The sequence below is a fragment of the Oncorhynchus clarkii genome, chromosome 5 (genome assembly GCF_045791955.1).
Source record: "Oncorhynchus clarkii lewisi isolate Uvic-CL-2024 chromosome 5, UVic_Ocla_1.0, whole genome shotgun sequence".
NCBI lineage: Eukaryota > Metazoa > Chordata > Actinopteri > Salmoniformes > Salmonidae > Oncorhynchus > Oncorhynchus clarkii.
Window position 1 is genome coordinate 93,063,312 of NC_092151.1, and position 22,641 is coordinate 93,085,952.

The window sequence follows — 22,641 nt, forward strand, 5'->3', positions numbered from 1 at the left end:
GATGCTGCTCTGTGCGTATATATATAATCTGTGGTATAAATAAAATTGATGACCTACGCGGAAGATTAAACTACCAACGGGACATTCAAAACTGTAACATCTTATGCTTCACAGAGTCATGGCTGAACGACGACATTATCAACGTACAGCTGGCTGGTTTTCCGCTCCCCCGGCAGGATAGAACAGCTGCGTCTCTTAAGACAAGGGGCGGCGGACTATGTATTTTTTTAAATAACAGCTGGTGCACGATATCTAAGTCTTTAGGTTTTGCTCGCCTGAGGTAGAGTATCTCATGATAAGCTGTAGACCACACTATCTACATAGAGAGATTTCTTCTGTATTTTTAGTAGCTGTCTACATACCACCACAGACTGAGGATGGCACTAAGACCGCACTCAATGAGCTGTATAAGGCCATAAGCAAACAGGAAAATGCTCATCCAGAGGTGGCGCTCCTAGTGGCCGGGAACTTTAATGCAGGGAAACTTAAATCGGTCTTACCAAATTTCTACCAGCATGTTAAATGTGCAACCAGAGGAAAAATAACTCTGGACCACCTTTACTCCACACACAGAGATGCATACAAAGCTCCCCTACTGATTCCAAGTAAACATTTAAGCAGGAAGCACCAGTGACTCGATTAACAAAAAAGTGGTCAGATGAAGCAGATGCTAAACTACAGGACTGCTTTGCTAGCACAGACTGGAATATGCTGCCGGGATTCCTCCGTTGGCATTGAGGAGTACACCACATCAGTCATTGGCTTCATCAATAAGTTCATCGATGACGTCGTCCTCACAGTGACCATACGTACATACCCTAACCAGAAGTCATGGATTACAGGCAACATCCGCACAGAGCTAAAGGGTGGAGCTGCCGCTTTCAAGGAGCGGGACTCTAACCCGGAAGCTTATAAGAAATGTCACTATGCCCTACGACGAACCATCAAACAGGCAAAGCGTCAATACAGGACTAAGATCGAATATGACTACACCGGCTCTGACGCTCGTCGGATGTGGCAGGCTTGCAAACCATTACAGACTACAAAGGGAAGAACAGCCGAGAGCTGCCCAGTGACACGAGCCTTTCAGACGAGCTAAAATACTTCTATGCTCGCTTCGAGGCAAAATACACCAAAACATGCATGAGAGCACCAGCTGTTCCGGAAGACTGTGTGATCCCGCTCTCCGCAGCCGATGTGAGTAAGACGTTTAAACAACTCAACATTCACAGGGCTGCAGGGCCAGACAGATTATCAGGAGGTGTACTGCGAGCATGAGCTGACCAACTGGCAAGTGTCTTCACTGACATTTTCAAACTCTCCCTGTCCGAGTCTGTAATAACAACATGTTTTAAGCAGACCACCATAGTGCCTGTGCCCAAGAACACTAAGGAAACCTGCCTAAATGACTACAGACCCGTAGCACTCATGTCTGTAGCCATGAAGTGCTTTGAAAGGATGGTCATGGCTCACATCAACACCATTATCACAGAAACTCTAGACCCACTCCAATTTCCATACCGGCCCAACAGATCCACAGATGATGCAATCTCTATTGCACTCCACGCTGGCCTTTCTCACCTGGATAAAAGGAACACCTATGTGAGAATGCTATTCATTGACTATAGCTGAGCATTCAACACCATAGTGCCCTCAAAGCTCATCAATAAGCTAAGGACCCTGTGACCAAACACCTCCCTATTCAACTGGATCCTGGACTTCCTGACGGGCCGCCCCCAGGTGGTAAGGGTAGGTAACAACACATCCGCCACGCTGATCCTCAACACAGGGGCCCCTCAGGGGTGCGTGCTCAGTCCCCTCCTGTACTCCTTGTTCACTCATGACTTCACGGCCAGGCACGACTCCAACACCATCATTAAGTTTGCAGGTGACACAACAGTGGTAGGCCTGATCACGGACAACGACGAGACAGCCTATAGGAAGGAGGTCAGAGACCTGGCCGTGTGGTGCCAGGACAACAACCTCTCCCTCAACGTGATCAAGACAAAGGAGATGATTGTGGACTACAGGAAAAAGAGGACCGAGCACGCCCCCCATTCTCATCAACGGGGCTGCAGTGGAGCAGGTTGTGAGCTTCAAGTTCCTTGGTGTTCCTTGGTGTCCACATCACCAACGCATAGTCACTTTAATTACTCTACCTACATGTACATATTACCTCAATTACTTTGACTACCCAGGGCCCCCGCACATTGACTCTGAAGTGTTACCTCCCTGTATATAGTCTCGCTATTGTTATTTTACTGCTGCTCTTTAATTACTTGTAACTTTTATTTCTTATTCTTTTCTCTTTTTTTAAACTGCATTGTTGGTTAAGGGCTTGTAAGTAAGGATTTAACTGTAAGGTCTACACCTGTTTTATTCGGTGCATATGACTAAAAATTTTATTTTATTTGGTACCACTGCCCTATGTGGGCAAGGTGGGGAGAGGGAGAGAGTTGTTGGGGAGAGAGAGGTGGGGGAGTTGGGGAGAGAGAGGTGTTGGAGTTGGGGAGAGAGAGGTGTTGGAGTTGGGGAGAGAGAGGTGTTGGAGTTGGGGAGAGAGAGAGAGAGATGTGTTGGAGTTGGGGAGAGAGAGGTGTTGGAGTTGGGGAGAGAGAGGTGTTGGAGGTGTTGGAGTTGGGGAGAGAGAGGTGTTGGAGTTGGGGAGAGAGAGAGAGAGAGGTGTTGGAGTTGGGGAGAGAGAGGTGTTGGAGTTGGAGAGAGAGAGAGAGAGAGGTGTTGGAGTTGGGGAGAGAGAGGTGTTGGAGTTGGGGAGAGAGAGGTGAATTACTCAAACAATCAAAGTCACCATGACGTCACATTAGAGGAGATTGAATTTCAAGGAAATTCTCTCTCTCTCCCTCTCTCTAACCCACTCTCTAACCCTCTCTCTCTCTAACCCTCTCTCTCTCTCTCTTTCTCTTTCTCTCTCTCTCTCTCTCTCTCTCTCTCTCTCCCGCCATGCTGTGAAGGTTTTTTATCACTTCATCCTCACAATTTAAATTGAAGTGTCTTTTTGTCATGAAGACATTCCATTAAGCATTTGACCTATGATGGAGGTCTATTGAGTGCTGTTGTGAAGGCTTTGGTAGATACGTAGTACATACAAACAGGTGTTCTCTCCGCTGTGAACAATACTTCATAAAACAAGCCGGCTGGTTATCTTCGTCATTTCATCCATTGAGTTGAGCTGACTCATGTTGAGGTGACTCATGTTGAGGTGACTCATGTTGAGGTGACTCATGTTGAGGTGACTCATGTCAAGGTCTCAAAGTCTATTCTCCACAACAAAGTCTATTAAGGTCTATATAAGGTCTGTCTGTCTGTTGTGGAGAACAAACCTTGTTGTGGAGAACAGACCTTGTTGTGGAGAACAGACCTTGTTGTGGAGAACAGATCTTGTTGTGGAGAACAGACCTTGTTGTGGAGAACAGATCTTGTTGTGGAGAACAGACCTTGTTGTGGAGAACAGACCTTGTTTTGGAGAACAGATCTTGTTGTGGAGAACAGACCTTGTTATGGAGAACAGACCTTAAAATATTGCCCAGAATATAACCCATATTACAGTACTGTGGAAAGAGAAACACACACACACACACACACACACACACACACGGGGCGGCAGGGTAGCCTAGCGGTTAGAGCGTTGGACTAGTAACCGGAAGGTTACAAGTTCGAATCCCCGAGCTGACAAGGTACAACTCTGTCGTTCTCCCCCTGAACAGGCAGTTATGCACATCGCTCCGCGACGCCTAATCTAGAATGTTGGTTTAGGTTCACATCGCTCCGCAACGCCTAATCTAGAATGTTAGTTTAGGTTCACATCGCTCCACAACGCCTAATCTAGAATGTTAGTTTAGGTTCACATCGCTCCACAATGCCTAATCTAGAATGTTAGTTTAGGTTCACATCGCTCCACAACGCCTAATCTGAATGTTAGTTTAGGTTCACATCGCTACACAACGCCTAATCTAGAATGTTGGTTTAGGTTCACATCGCTCCGCAACGCCTAATCTAGAATGTTAGTTTAGGTTCACATCGCTCCACAACGCCTAATCTAGAATGTTAGTTTAGGTTCACATCGCTCCACAACGCCTAATCTGAATGTTAGTTTAGGTTCACATCGCTACACAACGCCTAATCTAGAATGTTAGTTTAGGTTCACATCACTCCACAACGCCTAATCTAGAATGTTAGTTTAGGTTCACATCGCTCCACAACGCCTAATCTAGAATGTTAGTTTAGGTGCACATCGCTCAACAACGCCTAATCTAGAATGTTAGTTTAGGTTCACATCGCTCCGCAACGCCTAATCTAGAATGTTAGTTTAGGTTCACATCATGTGACTTTACAGTCGATCTTCCCCCCTCACATCTGCCTCCTTTCCAATCACCACACTATTTTAGAATTTTTTATTTTATTTTACCTTTATTTAACTTGGCAAGTCAGTTAAGAACAAATTATTATTTACATTGACGGCCTAGGAACAGTGGGTTAACTGCCTCGTTCAGGGGCAGAACGACTTTCGGTTACTAGCCCAACGCTCTAACCACCAGGTTACCTGCCGCCCCACACTAGCACTTAGAATGAAGCAATACATTGGAGCATGCGTACTACGTACAGGGATAATGTGATTATTCTAACAGGTTTTTTGTCCTTCTCCCCTATGAACCTTATTCGCTGTCCATATGTATTGGAATGGGCAGTGTTCTGACAGTGTCCATTCAGTCTAATACACAGACAGGCCTGTTCTGACAGTGTCCATTCATTCAGTAGTAGCCCAGAGCTCCAGAAAATAACAGAAGCTAACAGGAAGCTAACCGTCTGTCTGTCTGTACTCTGTAATTGTCCAGAAGGGAACAGTCTGTCTGTAAGTGCATTTATGGAAGCAGTGAGCCAGAGACTAAGCACTTTTCCCTCCCTCCCTCCCTCCCTCCCTCATTTCCCTCCCTCCCTCCCTCCCTCCCTCCCTCCCTCCCTCCCTCCCTCCCTCCCTCCCTCCCTCCCTCCCTCCCTCCCTCCCTCCCTCCCTCTCCACCTCAATAGTAGTGTACTATATAGGGAATAGGGCACCATAGGTTCCTGGTCTAAAGTAGTGTACTATGTAGGGAATAGGGTGCCATTTGGGACACAGGCATTAATTCGGACGATCGGTGACCCAGCGACCAGATCTAGTTTCACACAGCAGGTCGACTCTCTCACCCTGTTGACCCTCCTCCTGACTCTACCCCCCCCACCCCCTCTCTCTCTCTCCGTCGTGTCTTTCAGCCATCCTCAACCCCAAGCAGCCCAAAGAGAACAAGAGCTTCAACTTTGATTACTCGTACTGGTCACATACCTCGGTAAGTACCTGTACCTCTGACTGACTATCTGTGTACTGTATGATACCATACCACCCAGGGAGGAGCACAACACATGCTGATTTTGATTAGACACTCTGATTAGTGTGAACAGGCACAACAGCCTTGAACCTGACTTTTAGTCAGGTTCATTTTCAAGTGAATCAACCTTGTAGTTGCATCTTGGTTATGTCCTGGTTGACCTTAAAAAGAAACTCCGGCACGCTGGTATTCTATAATACAGAGTATTCTAGATGGTCAATATGAAAGGTTACCTGACTCACCATGGATAATTGTCTCTCCACAGCCCAAGGACATCAACTTTGCTGGCCAGCAGCAGGTGTACAAGGACATTGGTGAGGAGATGCTGCTCCATGCCTTCGAGGGATACAACGTCTGTATATTTGCTTATGGCCAGACCGGATCTGGGAAGTCCTACACCATGATGGGCAAACCGGACTTGAAAGACCAGGAAGGAATCATCCCTCTGGTATACAGCATATACTGTTACCTCCACACCAGGGTTGCAAAATTCCAGAAAAATCCCTGGTTTTCCTGGTTGGAAGATTCCCAGAATCAGGATGGAATAAGCATCAAATCCTTGATTCCTCCAACCAGGATAATTGGAAATTTGCATCCCTACTCCAGACCAATCGCACACCTAGCTCTCCATACCTCAACGTAATGTTACACAAATCCCATCTGGGGTGTTGGAAATGAGTGCAAGCTATACTGTGGCGCAACACATTGGATAAATGTGTTATTCAACGTGTCAATGTGTTTGTATCTGTCCCTGTACAGATAACCAGTTATCAATTGATAATAAATGTTCACTGCAAACCCTTTGCTTTCTTTCTCCCCTTAGATGTGTGAAGACCTCTTCACCAAGTTCAACGACAGTAATAACGACAATAGCAAGTCGTACTCTGTGGAGGTACGTACAGTTATAGCACAAGGCCTCTCTATTTTTTACTGGGCTACTAACCAACTGTGCTATTTTATTTGTTTTTCTTCTCATTGTTCGTAACTTATTTTGTACATAACATTACTGCTACCGTCTCTTATGACCGAACAGAGATTCAGAACAGCGATTGTTCATCTTAAATTGGATGTAGATGTTTTCTTTATATGAGTCCGATGTGAAGGATGCTTTCTCAAGACCAGGCCCAAATCCCCGTCATTCGCGTGAAGAAAAGAACGGGGCAAAAGGTGGAGGAGTGCTGGGTGCCTTGTTCAGCGAGTAGGTAAACCACCACTACCATCCGTACTATTGGCCAACGTAAAATCATTGGAAAATAAACTGGATGATCTACGATTTAAGACTATTCTACCAACGGGACATTAAAAACGGTAATATCTTTTGTTTCACCGAGTCGTTGCTGAACGACGACATGGATAATATAGAGCTGGCTGGTTTTCCGTGCATCGGCAGGACAGAGCAGCTACATCCGATAAGACAAAGGGCAGGGGTCAATAACAGCTGATGTCTAATATTAAAGAAGTCTCAAGGTTTTGCTCGCCTGAGGTAGAGTAACTCATGATAAGCTGTAGGCCACACTATCTACCAAGAGAGTTTTCATCTATATTATTCGTAGTAGTCTATTTACCACCACAAACCGCTGCTGGCACTAAGACCACACTCAGCAAGCTGTATAAGGCCACTCAACGAGCTGTATAAGGTCACTCAACGAGCTGTATAAGGCCACTCAACGAGCTGTATAAGGCCACTCAACGAGCTGTATAAGGTCACTCAACGAGCTGTATAAGGCCACTCAACGTGCTGTATAAGGCCACTGAATGAGCTGTATAAGGCCACTCAACGAGCTGTATAAGGCCACTCAACGAGCTGTATAATGCCACTCAACGAGCTGTATCATGCCACTCAACGAGCTGTATAAGGCCACTGAACGAGCTGTATAATGCCACTGAACGAGCTGTATAATGCCACTCAACGAGCTGTATAATGCCACTCAACGAGCTGTATAAGGCCACTCAACGAGCTGTATAAGGCCACTCAACGAGCTGTATAAGGCCACTGAACGAGCTGTATAATGCCACTCAACGAGCTGTATAAGGCCACTCAACGAGCTGTATAAGGCCACTGAACGAGCTGTATAATGCCACTGAACGAGCTGTATAATGCCACTCAACGAGCTGTATAATGCCACTCAACGAGCTGTATAAGGCCACTCAACGAGCTGTATAAGGCCACTCAACGAGCTGTATAAGGCCACTGAACGAGCTGTATAATGCCACTCAACGAGCTGTATAAGGCCACTCAACGAGCTGTATAAGGCCACTGAACGAGCTGTATAAGGCCACTCAACGAGCTGTATAAGGCCACTCAACGAGCTGTATAAGGCCACTCAACGAGCTGTATAAAGCCACTGAACGAGCAGTATAATGCCACTCAACGAGCTGTATAAGGCCATAAGCAAACAGGAACATGCTCATCCAGAAGCAGCACTCCTAGTGGCCAGGGACTACCTCCCTCTGCAACTGGATCCGGGACTTTCTGATGGGCCTCCCCCCAGGTGGTAAGGGTAGGCAACAACACATCTGCCATGCTGATCGTCAACACTGGGGACCCCTCAGGGGTGCGTGCTTAGTCCCCCCCCTGTTCACCCAAGACTGCGCGGCCAGGCACGACTCCAACACCATCATTAAGTTTGACACAACAGTGCTAGGCCTGATCACCGAGAACGATGAGACAGCCTATAGGGAGGAGGTCAAAGACCTGGCCGTGTTGTGCCAGGACAACAACCTCTCCCTCAATGTGAGCAAGACAAAGGAGCTGATCGTGTACTACAGGAAAAGAAGGGTCGAACAGGCCCCCATTAACATCGTCGGGGCTGTAATGGACATTGACAGGGTTGTAGTGGAGGGGTGGAGAGTTTCAAGTTCCTTAGTGTCCACATCACCAAAGAACTATCATGCTCTAAACACACCAAGACAGTCGTGAAGAGGGCATGACAACACCTTTTCCCCCCCTTCACGAGACCAAAAAGATTTGGCATGGGTCCCCAGATCCTCAAAAAGTTCTACAGCTTCACCATCGAGAGCATCCTGATCGGTTGCATCACCGTCTGTTATGGCAACTGCTCGGCATCTGACCATAAGGCGCTACAGAGGGTAGTGCCTACGGCCCAGTACATCACTGGGGCCACGCTTCCTGCCATCCAGGACCTATATACTAGGCGGTGTCAGAGGAAGGCCTAAAAAATTATCAAAGACTCCAGTCACCCAAGTCTCTGCTACCACACGGCATGCGGTACCGGGACGCCAAGTCTAGGTCCAAAAGGCTCCTTAACAGCTTCAACCCCAAGCCATTACACTGCTGAACAATGAATCAAAAGGCCACCTGGACTAATTACTTTGTAAATATTTTATTAACTTAATTTTTGTAACTTTATTGTTGTTTAAGGTAAGTAAGCATTTCAGCATGCACTTCCTCTCACTAGGGCTCTTTCTCAATTAATCTTATCTTCATTCCTTTCATCCTCTCTCCTTACTTCCTCAAAAACTCATTGGAGGGGTAGAACCAAGGTCCCTTCCTTGCATTATGAGAAGGATATGAGGAGAGAGGAAACAAGGAATTGAAGAACCAGAGACCTACAGGAAACAGGATGCCACTTCTATAGACCAGAGAGGAATTGACGAAAGACTAGAAAGACCTAGTTGGTAATATAACAATTTGCCCCCCCCCCCCCCTCGCATCCTCCCTCCCTCCCCCTCCCTCCTCCTCAGGTGAGCTACATGGAGATCTACTGTGAGCGTGTGCGTGACCTCCTGAACCCTAAGAACAAGGGGAACCTGCGTGTGAGGGAACACCCCCTGATGGGGCCCTACGTAGAGGACCTGTCCAAGCTGGCCGTCACCTCCTACAACGACATCCAGGACCTCATGGACTCTGGAAACAAGGCGAGGTGAGGGGACAGATGTATGGATAAGTGGGTGGTTGGGTGGATGGATGGGTAGGTGGGTGGGTATTTGGTTGGGTGTGTTGGTGGGTGGGGGAATGGATAGGTGGATGGATGGCTGGCTGGATGGGTAGGTGGAAGGATGCGTGGGTGGATGGATGGATGGATGGATGGATGGGTGGGTGGGTGGGTGGGTGGGTGGGTGGGTGGATGGATGGGTGGGTGGGTGGATGGATGGGTGGGTGGAAGGATGAGTGAGTGGCTGGGTGGGTGCTTGGCAACCCAATGTTGGAACAAGCTTCCCCCTAACGTCAGGACAGATGAGTCCCTGCCCATCTTCCCGAAAACATCTGAAAACCCACCTCTTCAAACAGTATCTTGATTAATCCTCACACTTATCTTTTCTTACTGAGGAAAAGTTTGACTTACTAGGATTGTGGTATGAGGTGGTCTCACATAGGTACCTTACGATGCACCAAGTCAGTCTGGACAAGAGTGTCCGAGAAATGACTGTCAATGTAATACTGTGCTGAGTTCAACTGCATACGGGGTGATGGGGTTTCTCAGTAGTTTAAATAGGGTCAATGTTAAATATTCTGTCTCTTTTCCATAAATCACAGATAACAATAGCACTTAGAAGGAAGCAACATGTTGATCAAGCATCTAAATGGATTGAAAGTGTAGAGAAGGTTTGGGCCCACAGGAGGCTGGTGGCTACTTATTTGGGGAGGATGGGCTTGTGGTAACGGCTGGAGCGGAAGAGGTGGAATGGTATCAAACACATGGTTTCTATGTGGTTGATGCCATTCCATTCACTCCGCTCCAGCCATTATTATGAGTCGTCTTCTTGGGTTTCTGTCCTAAATGGCTTCCTGTTCCCTTTATATAGTGTGTTACCCTCGACCAGAGCCCTACCGGGGGGAGATTTGGGACGTAGTAGCCTTGGTGAAACGCAGCTGCTATACTGTACCGTGTTGGCCGAGAATGAATAGATTAATTAAGCACACGGTGCTCTGCTCTGTCCATAAGGGAATTTACTGCCCGAGAAGACTTGAACTGGCAGACCCAGAAAAGATTTTACATGGAGTTAATTAACCAACACATCAGACACCAGCTGAGATAGCCATATAACTAGGACACTCTAGCAGACAAACAGGACAAACATGCAATTCAATGATCAAAGGAACAAAACAACAATTAATTATTGAAGTTCCAGACTTGTTGGGTGGGTGAGCACTTGCTATAACGTGTTGGAATCATATTAGCCCCGTCGATTGATAAATTACTCAATAATGAATGAATTAATCAATGAATGAATTGATTTCTATATACCTTGCAGTTCCGCAACCTTCAAATCTCCATTAACTTAACATGTACCATCCTGATGTGTAGCTGTACATACCTACTGTCCTCTGTCTATTCATCCACCCCTCTACTGTCCTCTATCTATTCATCCACCCCTCTACTGTCCTCTGTCCATCCATCCACCCCTCTACTGTGCTCTGTCTATTCATCCACTCTGTCTCCTGCAACACTCTGGTCTGTGTTCTAATGACTCCATTCTCTCTCCTGCAACACTCTGGACTGTGTTCTAATGACTCCATTCTCTCTCCTGCAACACTATGGTCTGTGTTCTAATGACAAATGATTGCATTCTCTCTCCTGCAACACTCTGACTGTGTTCTAATGACTGCATTCTGTCTCCTGCAACACTCGGGTCTGTGTTCTAATGACTCCATTCTCTCTCCTGCAACACTCTGGACTGTGTTCTAATGACTCCATTCTGTCTCCTGCAACACTCTGGTCTGTGTTCTAATGACTCCATTCTCTCTCCTGCAACACTCTGGACTGTGTTCTATTGACTCCATTCTCTCTCCTGCAACACTCTGGACTGTGTTCTAATGACTCCATTCTGTCTCCTGCAACACTCTGGACTGTGATCTAATGACTCCATTCTGTCTCCTGCAACACTCTGAACTGTGTTCTAATGACTCCATTCTCTCTCCTGCAACACCCTGGACTGTGTTCTAATGACTCCATTCTGTCTCCTGCAACACTCTGGACTGTGTTCTAATGACTCCATTCTCTCTCCTGCAACACCCTGGACTGTGTTCTAATGACTCCATTCTCTCTCCTGCAACACTCTGGACTGTGTTCTAATGACTCCATTCTGTCTCCTGCAACACTCTGGACTGTGTTCTAATGACTCCATTCTGTCTCCTGCAACACTCTGAACTGTGTTCTAATGACTCCATTCTCTCTCCTGCAACACTCTGAACTGTGTTCTAATGACTCCATTCTCTCTCCTGCAACACTCTGGACTGTGTTCTAATGACTCCATTCTCTCTCCTGCAACACTCCGGGTCTGTGTTCTGTTCTTCCTCAGTTTACCACTCCCTGCTGCTTGGGGGGGAGATTTATCTTCTCTACAAATTAGAACATTGTCTCTTGTCTCAGTAGCTCGAAACTAACAATCGCAATTAGACAGTAGCAGCACCAGCCGTTGACGAACCGGCTTAAACCACCTCAAATTGTATGTAATGCCCCATAAGGCAGCTGAAAATTTATGTTTTGGTTTCTAGAGAGCATTTAGGGAAATTTATTTTAATGGATCTGTTCTTTGGCTTATCTTGTTGCAATTAATGTCTGCCCCTCGTATAAAACTATTCATCGTGGAGGTTTCTGTGCTTTATTATTAGGATGGATCATAGATTGATCTCAGATGACTCATCCATTGTTATATGGTTTTTGTTCTTCTTCTGTCTCAATGCATCTGTGGTGTTGCATCATACAGGATGTTGTGTGGTGTGACATCATACAGGATGTTCTGTGGTGTCACATCATACAGGATGTTCTGTGGTGTTGCATCATACAGGATGTTGTGTGGTGTGACATCATACAGGATGTTCTGTGGTGTGACATCATACAGGATGTTCTGTGGTGTTGCATCATACAGGATGTTGTGTGGTGTTGCATCATACAGGATGTTCTGTGGTGTTGCATCATACAGGATGTTCTGTGGTGTTGCATCATACAGGATGTTGTGTGGTGTTGCATCATACAGGATGTTCTGTGGTGTGACATCATACAGGATGTTCTGTGGTGTGACATCATACAGGATGTTCTGTGGTGTTGCATCTTACAGGACGTTCTGTGGTGTGACATCATACAGGATGTTCTGTGGTGTGACATCATACAGGATGTTCTGTGGTGTGACATCATACAGGATGTTCTGTGGTGTGACATCATACAGGATGTTCTGTGGTGTCACATCATACAGGATGTTCTGTGTTGTGACATCATACAGGATGTTCTGTGGTGTGACATCATACAGGATGTTCTGTGGTGTGACATCATACAGGATGTTCTGTGGTGTGACATCATACAGGATGTTCTGTGGTGTGTCATCATACAGGATGTTCTGTGTTGTAACATCATACAGGATGTTCTGTGGTGTGACATCATACAGGATGTTCTGTGGTGTGACATCATACAGGATGTTCTGTGGTGTGACATCATACAGGATGTTCTGTGGTGTGACATCATACAGGATGTTCTGTGGTGTGACATCATACAGGATGTTCTGTGTTGTAACATCATATAGGATGTTCTGTGGTGTGACATCATACAGGATGTTCTGTGTTGTAACATCATACAGGATGTTCTGTGGTGTGACATCATACAGGATGTTCTGTGGTGTTGCATCATACAGGATGTTCTGTGGTGTGACATCATACAGGATGTTCTGTGGTGTGACATCATACAGGATGTTCTGTGGTGTGACATCATACAGGATGTTCTGTGGTGTGACATCATACAGGATGTTCTGTGGTGTGACATCATACAGGATGTTCTGTGGTGTTGTTGAAGTGACACAGATCATTGTCATGTTCAGTGGGGCACACGGGACAAATTAACATTTTTTTATTGGACAAGTCCAGGAAAGGTAAATCCTGTTTCCGTCAGTTTTCTTCAATTTTGGTGTCAAGTGAACGTGACCCAACATTCTCTTCTTCTCTGCAGGACGGTTGCCGCCACCAACATGAACGAGACTAGCAGTCGCTCCCACGCTGTGTTCAACATCATCTTCACTCAGAAACGACACGATGCTGAGACTGATAACACCTCTGAGAAGGTAGGGGCCGCCGTCTCGGCCAGAAAGATCTCACTTCATACTATACAGTGAAGTGTAACCAGGTTTGAATCTCCTTGCTTCCGCTCTCCTCATGTTCTCCTTAAAGTCCAGGTATCAGATAATAGACCCTAACAGATATGTATGTAGTTGTTGCTGTATTAATAAGCAATAAAGCCAGAGGGAAAGTGGTATATGGCCAATGTACCACAGCTAAGGGCTGTTCTTAGTCACGACTCAACGCGGAGAACCTGGATACAGCCCTTAGCCGTGGTATTTGGCCATATACCACAACCCCCCACAACTTTCTTCAAAGTAGCCGCCCTTTGCCTTGATGACAACTTTGCACACTCCTGGCATTCTCTCAACCAGCTTCACCTGGAATTCTTTTCCAACAGTCTTGAAGGAGTTCCCACATATGCTGAGCACTCGTTGGCTGCTTTTCCTTCACTCTGCAGTCCAACTCATCCCAAACCATCTCAATTGGTTTCATCCTGATGCAGCACTCCATCACTCTCCTTCTTGGTCAAAATAGCACTTACACAGCCTGGAGGTGTGATGGGTCATTGTCCTCCCGGCGCCAAAGAATGGCCGATTTACTCCAACGCACCCCCCCCCGCTCTATAGTACAGTAACAGTGACCTCCGTCACGGCTAAAACAATTATTTCCCATAAGCTTGTACTCTCTATAGTGTGACACCATCAGCATTTAGCTACCAACAGCTGGCAGACATGTTTACATTTGGTTAGTTATATCAGGGTTATTTAGATGGAAAGACGTGAACTAAACGCTCTATAGCTAGCTAACGTTAGCAAGAAGGAAGCAAGCTTAGTTCTTTCACTTACCCCGTATCACTTCCATTCTCACGGTCTCTGCTGGTGCTGCTGGCTGTTTGAGATACTTTACAAGCCACATTGATGGTAGGGACAGTATCCGCTTGGAGAAGACATCTTCTTGCTGAAGTGTTCCTTCCAGCCGTGGACGTTCTCAGGGATGAAATGTGCCCTTCAGATTGACGAGCAGACGCCTTATTCTCACAAATGTATCCTACGTTTTACTACATTTAAAAAACAATAATAATCGTGTGACGGTGACCTTAGGTGTTTTGTAGGGATTCCCCCCCCCCCCCCCCCCCTCCGAAAGTTAGAGTTGATTTGGAGAAAATAACAAACCCAACTTTTAGAATAACATTATAGTATTATAAATAATGGATTTAAATCAAGTGCTCCAAGTTACTATTATTAAATGAGTTTCTGGCATTGAGGGAAAAATGAGGTGCTACACTGCTTTTAAAACATCAGAGGGATGTGAGGAGAGAGGACTAGAGAAACAGAGGGACATTATTCTGAGATTCATCCAAAGCTCTCTGTAAACTGCTTGAACTCTGTGATTTCAAGGACATAATTTTTTTTTAATGAATTGCTGTTTTGTTGTTTTGTTATCAGTGCTTGCGTCCATAGCTCCATTTATCAATTTCAGATTGGTTTTAGTTGCTCCAGCCTCATCCCTCAGCTGCATATAAGGAAAAAGAGTTATTGGGTGCTATTGGACTGAAAAAAACGAATTAAGGATTGAGGCTTTAAAGCTAATTGGAAAAAAGTCACTTGTCGCCCTACATGTGCCTGTGAGGGCACTTGATAATGTGTCTGTGACATTGTGAAGGAGGTTGACTGGTGCCAACTGTTGCTGCCAACTGTGAGAATAATAATATATAATATATAATATATAATAAATATATAATAATAAATTTTAGTTTAGCTAATGCATATCCCTGCACTCCCATTGACGTTTCTGTCACAGGTCAGCAAAATCAGCCTGGTGGATTTGGCCGGCAGCGAGAGGGCCGACTCCACAGGCGCCAAAGGGACCCGGCTCAAGGTTTCTCCCTCCTCTGTCTTTCTCCCTGCTCCGCCTCTTCATCCTCCGCTTCTTCATCCTCTGCCTCTTCATCCTCCGCTTCTTCCTACTCTGCCTCTTCATCCTCTCCGTCTTCATCCTGTCTTTCTCCTTCCTCTGTCTTTCTCCCTCTGCCTCTTCATCCTGTCTTTCTCCTTTCTCTGTCTTTCTCCCTCCTCTGCCCCTTCATCCTGTCTTTCTCCTTTCTCTGTCTTTCTCCCTCCTCTGCCTCTTCATCCTGTCTTTCTCCCTCCTCTGTCTTTCTCCCTCCTCTGCCTCTTCATCCTGTCTTTCTCCTTCCTCTGTCTTTCTCCCTCCTCTGTCTCTTCATCCTCTGCCTCTTCATCCTGTCTTTCTCCCTCCTCTGTCTTTTTCCCTCCTCTGCCTCTTCATCCTGTCTTTCTCCTTCCTCTGTCTTTCTTCCTACATTGCCTCTTCATCCTCCGCCTCTTCATCCTCTCCGTCTTCATCCTGTCTTTCTCCTTCCTCTGTCTTTCTTCCTACTCTGTCTCTTCATCCTCTGCCTCTTCATCCTCTCCGTCTTCATCCTGTCTTTCTCCTTCCTCTGTCTTTCTTCCTCCTCTGTCTCTTCATCCTCTTCTTCCTCTTCCTCTCCCTCTGCTTCTTTGTTACATAGTTTTCAAGTTTCCATTTTCCTAGTTTTCAGTCTTTGTGTAATGAATACATTTGAATTATTAAACATGTTATATACTGCTCGTAGTAAGTTTTTTGGTGTTTACCTAGGGGTATCTTTTTTTTTGTGAGGCGATTGAGTTGCGTTTGGCCATATTATTCTTCGACTTCCATTGAAAAGTATTTTTGCTTTCCTTTGTCCTGTTACAGGAAGGAGCAAACATCAACAAATCTCTGACCACTCTGGGGAAAGTCATCTCTGCCTTGGCCGAAGTGGTATGGATGAGTTATATTTATACACATGGATCATTAATATTTTGTTTTACAAATATAGGCTGGAAAATAACGTTTATCTTTTATTATTCACTTTTTTTGTAGGATTCTGCACAAAATAAGAACAAGAAGAAAAAGAAAGTGGAGAGTCACATCCCTTACAGAGATTCTGTGTTGACCTGGCTACTGAGAGAGAACTTAGGTAGGAACCTTTAACTTTACAGAGACTCTGTGTTGACCTGGCTACTGAGAGAGAACTTAGGTAGGAACCTTTAACTTTACAGAGACTCTGTGTTGACCTGGCTACTGCGAGAGAACTTAGGTGGGAACTAACTTTACAGAGATTCTGTGTTGACCTGGCTACTGAGAGAGAACTTAGGTGGGAACTAACTTTACAGAGATTCTGTGTTGACCTGGCTACTGAGAGAGAACTTAGGTGGGAACTAACTTTACAGAGATTCTGTGTTGACCTGGCTACTGAGAGAGAACTTAGGTGGGAACCTTTAACTTTACAGAGACTCTGTGTTGACCTGGCTACTGAGAGAGAACTTAGGTGGGAACTAACTTTACAGAGATTCTGTGTTGACATGGCTACTGAGAGAGAACTTAGGTGGGAACTAACTTTACAGAGACTCTGTGTTGACCTGGCTACTGAGAGAGAACTTAGGTGGGAACTAACTTTACAGAGATTCTGTGTTGAAGTTGGCTACTGAGAGAGAACTTAGGTGGGAACTAACTTTACAGAGATTCTGTGTTGACCTGGCTACTGAGAGAGAACTTAGGTGGGAACTAACTTTACAGAGATTCTGTGTTGACCTGGCTACTGAGAGAGAACTTAGGTGGGAACTAACTTTACAGAGATGCTGTGTTAACCTGGCTACTGAGAGAGAACTTAGGTAGGAACCTTTAACTTTACAGAGACTCTGTGTTGACCTGGCTACTGAGAGAGAACTTAGGTGGGAACTAACTTTACAGAGATTCTGTGTTGACCTGGCTACTGAGAGAGAACTTAGGTGGGAACTAACTTTACAGAGATTCTGTGTTGACCTGGCTACTGAGAGAGAACTTAGGTAGGAACCTTTAACTTTACAGAGTCTCTGTGTTGACCTGGCTACTGAGAGAGAACTTAGGTAGGAACCTTTAACTTTACAGAGATTCTGTTTTGACCTGGCTACTGAGAGAGAACTTAGGTGGGAACTAACTTTACAGAGATTCTGTGTTGACCTGGCTACTGAGAGATAACTTAGGTAGGAACCTTTAACTAAGCTAGCATATGGAATTGTTTTAATATGGTCATACCACAGATCATTTAGCTGTTTGATTCTGAATTTTAGGACCCCTTTTAGGTATCAATTTAGGTAGGAACCATTATTTTTATGATTTGTTAAAATATTGTATTTGTCCTTTGCTACTATAGCTCATAGAGCCGCATTGAATGAAACATTCATGAATGGAAACACATTAAGGAATAAGGTTTTGAAGTGTCTGTCCTATATTTAGGCTATATAAGAAAGCTCAGGAAATATATATATTTTTTTGGGACACATATTCTTTTTTTGTTGGCACTAAACTACCTCCACACTTCCATTCATTTTTTTTTACGGGTTGCCTTCAGACGAGTCCCGTGACACATCGTGTCCGTGAGAGTCCCATCTTTCCATAGAGGGGTCATATTAGTTTGTAGGACAAACGGTTCAGACACTTCAGACGTTCTCGTGAGAAGACCAACTGTCAGGACGTCTCGTGGTCTGACGAACAAAGCTGTAGCGCGGCTACCTTTCACCGCAGATGCGGAAGGCCGACATCGGAGGATGTGGTGGACTGAGACGCAGCCCACAAAAAACGGATATATTTAGCTTAAATTGAAGGATTTTGACCGGAATTGTTTAATTATGTAACTTAGATTGACAATTGATCAATAGACTTATTACCTCACCTAGCTCAATGAACATTCAGACTAGTTTACTAACTCTGAGCCCAGAAACAGATCTTGCTGACTTCATATAAATCCTACGTACGGTCTTAATCAATCTGATAGACCCTAATTCTTCTGATCTTCTGTTTTGCTCAGGGGGAAACTCTCGAACTGCCATGGTTGCTGCTCTCAGTCCAGCTGACATCAACTATGACGAGACTCTCAGCACACTCAGGTACAAGAATAAAAGGATGAGAGAACTCTCTCTCTCTCAATTCAAGGGGCTTTATTGGCATGGGAAACATATGTTAACATTGCCAAAGCAAGTGAGGTAGATAATATACAAAAGTGAAATAAACAATCAAAATGAACAGTAAACATTACACATACAGAAGTTTCAAAACAATAAAGACATTACAAATGTCATATTATATATATACAGTGTTGTAACAATGTACAAATGGTTAAAGTACACAAGGGAAAATAAATAAGCATAAATATGGATTGTATTTACAATGGTGTTTGTTCTTCACTGGTTGCCTGTGTACTCTCTGTTTAGGGCCAAATAGCATTCTAGTTTGCTCTGTTTTTTTGTTAATTCTTTCCAATGTGTCAAGTAATTATCTTTTTGTTTTCTCATGATTTGGTTGGGTCTAATTGTGTTGCTGTCATGGGGCTCTGTGGGGTGTGTTTGTGTTTGTGAACAGAGCCCCAGGACCAGCTTGCTTAGGGGACTCTTCTCCAGGTTCATCTCTCTGTAGGTGATGGCTTTGTTATGGAAGGTTTGGGAATCACTTCCTTTTAGGTGGTTGTAGAATTTAACAGCTCTTTTCTGGATTTTGATAATTAGTGGGTATCGGCCTAATTCTGCTCTGCATACATTATTTGGTGTTTTACATTGTACACGGGGGATATTTTTGCAGAATTCTGTATGCAGAGTCTCAATTTGGTGTTTGTCCCATTTTGTGAAGTCTTGGTTGGTGAGAGGACCCCAGAACTCACAATCGTAAAGGGCAATGGGCTCTATGACTGATTCAAGTATTTTTAGCCAGATCCTAATTGGTATGTTGAAATTTATGTTCCTTTTGATGGCATAGAAGGCCCTTCTTGCCTTGTCTCTCAGATCGTTCACAGCTTTGTGGAAGTTACCTGTGGCGCTGATGTTTAGGCTTCTTGCATGTATAGTTTTTTGTGTGCTCTAGGGCAACAGTGTCTAGATGGAATTTGTATTTGTGGTCCTGGCGACTGGACCTTTTTTGGAACACCATTATTTTGGTCTTACTGAGATTTACTGTCAGGGCCCAGGTCTGACAGAATCTGTGCAGAAGATCTAGGTGCTGCTGTAGGCCCTCCTTGGTTGGTGACAGAAGCACCAGATCATCAGCAAACAGTAGACATTTGACTTCAGATTCTAGCAGAGTGAGGCCGGGTGCTGCAGACTTTTCTAGTGCCCGTGCCAATTCATTGATACATATGTTGAAGAGGGTGGGGCTTAAGCTGCATCCCTGTCTCACCCCACTGCGCTGTGTGAAGAAATGTGTGTGTTTTTTGCCAATTTAACTGCACACTTGTTGTTTGTGTACATGGATTTTATAATGTCGTATGTTTTACCCCCAACACCACTTTCCATCAATTTGAATAGCAGACCCTCATGCCAGATTGAGTCGAAGGCTTTTTTGAAATCAACAAAGCATGAGAAGACTTTGCCTTTGTTTTGGTTTGTTTGGTTGTCAATTAGGGTGTGCAGGGTGAATACATGGTCTGTTGTACGGTAATTTGGTAAAAAGCCCATTTGACATTTGCTCAGTACATTGTTTTCATTGAGGAAATGTACGAGTCTGCTGTTAATGATAATGCGGATAATGAGGATTTTCCCAAGGTTACTGTTGACGCATATTCCACGGTAGTTATTGGGGTCAAATTTGTCTCCACTTTTGTGGATTGGGGTGATCAGTCCTTGGTTCCAAATATTGGGGAAGATGCCAGAGCTAAGGATGATGTTAAAGAGTTTTAGTATAGCCAATTGGAATTTGTTGTCTGTATATTTGATCATTTCATTGAGGATACCATCAACACCACAGGCCTTTTTGGGTTGGAGGGTTTTTATTTTGTCCTGTAACTCGTTCAAGGTAATTGGAGAATCCAGTGGGTTCTGGTAGTCTTTAATAGTTGATTCTAAGATTTGTATTTGATCATGTATATGTTTTTGCTCTTTATTCTTTGTTAAAGAACCAAAAAGATTGGAGAAGTGGTTTACCCATACATCTCCATTTTGGATAGATACTTCTTCGTGTTGTTGTTTGTTTAGTGTTTTCCAATTTTCCCAGAAGTGGTTAGAGTCTACGGATTCTTCAGTTACATTGAGCTGATTTCTGACGTGTTGTTCCTTCGTTTTCCGTAGTGTATTTCTGTATTGTTTTAGTGATTCACCATAGTGAAGGCGTAGACTCAGGTTTCCCGGGTCTCTATGTTTTTGGTTGGACAGGTTTCTCAATTTCTTTCTTAGATTTTTGCATTCTTCATCAAACCATTTGTCATTGTTGTTCATTTTCTTCGGTTTTCTATTTGAGATTTTTAGATTTGATAGGGAAGCTGAGAGGTCAAATATACTGCCAAGTTTACACCTTCACTATTGCAGTGGAATGTTTTACCCAGGAAATTGTCTAAAAGGGATTGAATTTGTTGTTGCCTAATTGTTTTTTGGTAGGTTTCCAAACTGCATTCCTTCCATCTATAGCATTTCTTAATGTTACTCAGTTCCTTTGGCTTTGATGCCTCGTGATCGGGTAATGCTCTGTTCAAGTAGACTGTGATTTTGCTGTGGTCTGATAGGGGTGTCAGTGGGCTGACTGTGAACGCTCTGAGAGACTCTGGGTTGAGGTCAGTGATAAAGTAGTCTACAGTACTACTGCCAAGGGATGAACTATAGGTGTACCTACCATAGGAGTCCCCTCGAAGCCTACTATTGACTATGTACATACTGTACCCAGCGTGCGACAGAGCTGCAGGAGTTGTGACCCGTTTTTGTTTGTTATGTTGTCATAGTTGTGCCTAGGGGGGCATATGTGGGAGGGAATGCTGTCACATGCACACCTGCAATGCTGTCACCTCTCTCTCGCTCTCGCTCTCTCTCTCTCCCTCTTTCTCTCTCTCTCCCTCTTTCTCTCTCTCTCCCTCTTTCTCTCTCTCTCCCTCTTTCTCTCTCTCTCCCTCTTTCTCTCTCTCTCCCTCTTTCTCTCTCTCCCTCTTTCTCTCTCTCTCTCTCCCTCTTTCTCTCTCTCCCTCTTTCTCTCTCTCCCTCTTTCTCTCTCTCTCCCTCTTTCTCTCTCTCTCCCTCTGTCTCTCTCTCTCCCTCTTTCTCTCTCTCTCTCTCCCTCTTTCTCTCTCTCTCCCTCTTTCTCTCTCTCTCCCTCTTTATCTCTCTCTCCCTCTTTCTCTCTCTCTCCCTCTTTCTCTCTCTCCCTCTTTCTCTTTCTCTCTCTCCCTCTTTCTCTCTCTCTCCCTCTTTCTCTCTCTCTCCCTCTTTCTCTCTCTCCCTCTTTCTCTCTCTCTCCCTCTTTCTCTCTCTCTCTCTCTCCCTCTTTCTCTCTCTCTCCCTTTCTCTCTCTCTCCCTCTCTACCACACAGCAGCTGATCAGTGATGATTTGAAGGACAAGGCCCTGTAAAGAGACCTATCTTCGTATTGCATAACAACAGATGATGTTTTCCTCCAGGGCTTGTTCTCTGTGTCAGCTCCACTCTTCAAACACCCTTCAAAGTTACAGCTACAGTGTTACACTGCTGAATGGTGTAATCGAGTACCCACTCAGGAGATGCCACTTTTTTGCATATGTGATGAGACCTGAGGAGGACAGAGGAGCACTGACATGATGAGACCTGAGGAGGACAGAGGAGCACTGACACGATGAGACCTGAGGAGGACAGAAGAGCACTGACATGATGAGACCTGAGGAGGACAGAGGAGCACTAATATGATGAGACCTCAGGTCTCAGTGCTCCTCTCCCCTCCTCAGGTCTCAGTGCTCCTCTCCCCTCCTCAGGTCTCAGTGCTCCTCTCCCCTCCTCAGGTCCCAGTGCCCCTCTCCCCTCCCTAGGTCTCAGTGCGCCTCTCCCCTCCTCAGGTCTCAGTGCCCCTCTCCCCTCCTCAGGTCTCAGTGCTCCTCTCCCCTCCTCAGGTCCCAGTGTTCCTCTCCCCTCCTCAGGTCCCAGTGCTCCTCTCCCCTCCTCAGATCTCATCATGTCAGTGCTCCTCTGTCCTCCTCAGGTCTCAGTGCTCCTCTGTCCTCCTCAGGTCTCAGTGCTCCTCTCCCCTCCTCAGGTCCCAGTTCTCCTCTCCCCTCCTCAGGTCTCAGTGCTCCTCTCCCCTCCTCAGGTCTCAGTGCCCCTCTCCCCTCCCCAGGTCTCAGTGCGCCTCTCCCCTCCTCAGGTCTCAGTGCCCCTCTCCCCTCCTCAGGTCTCAGTGCTCCTCTCCCCTCCTCAGGTACCAGTGTTCCTCTCCCCTCCTCAGGTCCCAGTGCTCCTCTCCCCTCCT

At 45.3% G+C, this 22,641-nt stretch overlaps 1 protein-coding gene across 1 annotated transcript in view; it reads left to right on the plus strand.

Annotated features, from left to right (window-relative positions):
- The window catches only part of LOC139409574 (kinesin family member 1Aa), a 193,283-nt gene that overhangs the window by 61,928 nt on the left and 108,714 nt on the right, over positions 1-22,641 (plus strand). Inside the window, 9 exon segments of the mRNA XM_071154935.1 lie at positions 5,269-5,342; positions 5,647-5,829; positions 6,205-6,273; positions 9,087-9,265; positions 13,283-13,394; positions 15,193-15,270; positions 16,132-16,197; positions 16,300-16,396; positions 18,266-18,344. Of these exon segments, the coding sequence (XP_071011036.1) occupies positions 5,269-5,342; positions 5,647-5,829; positions 6,205-6,273; positions 9,087-9,265; positions 13,283-13,394; positions 15,193-15,270; positions 16,132-16,197; positions 16,300-16,396; positions 18,266-18,344 (937 nt within the window).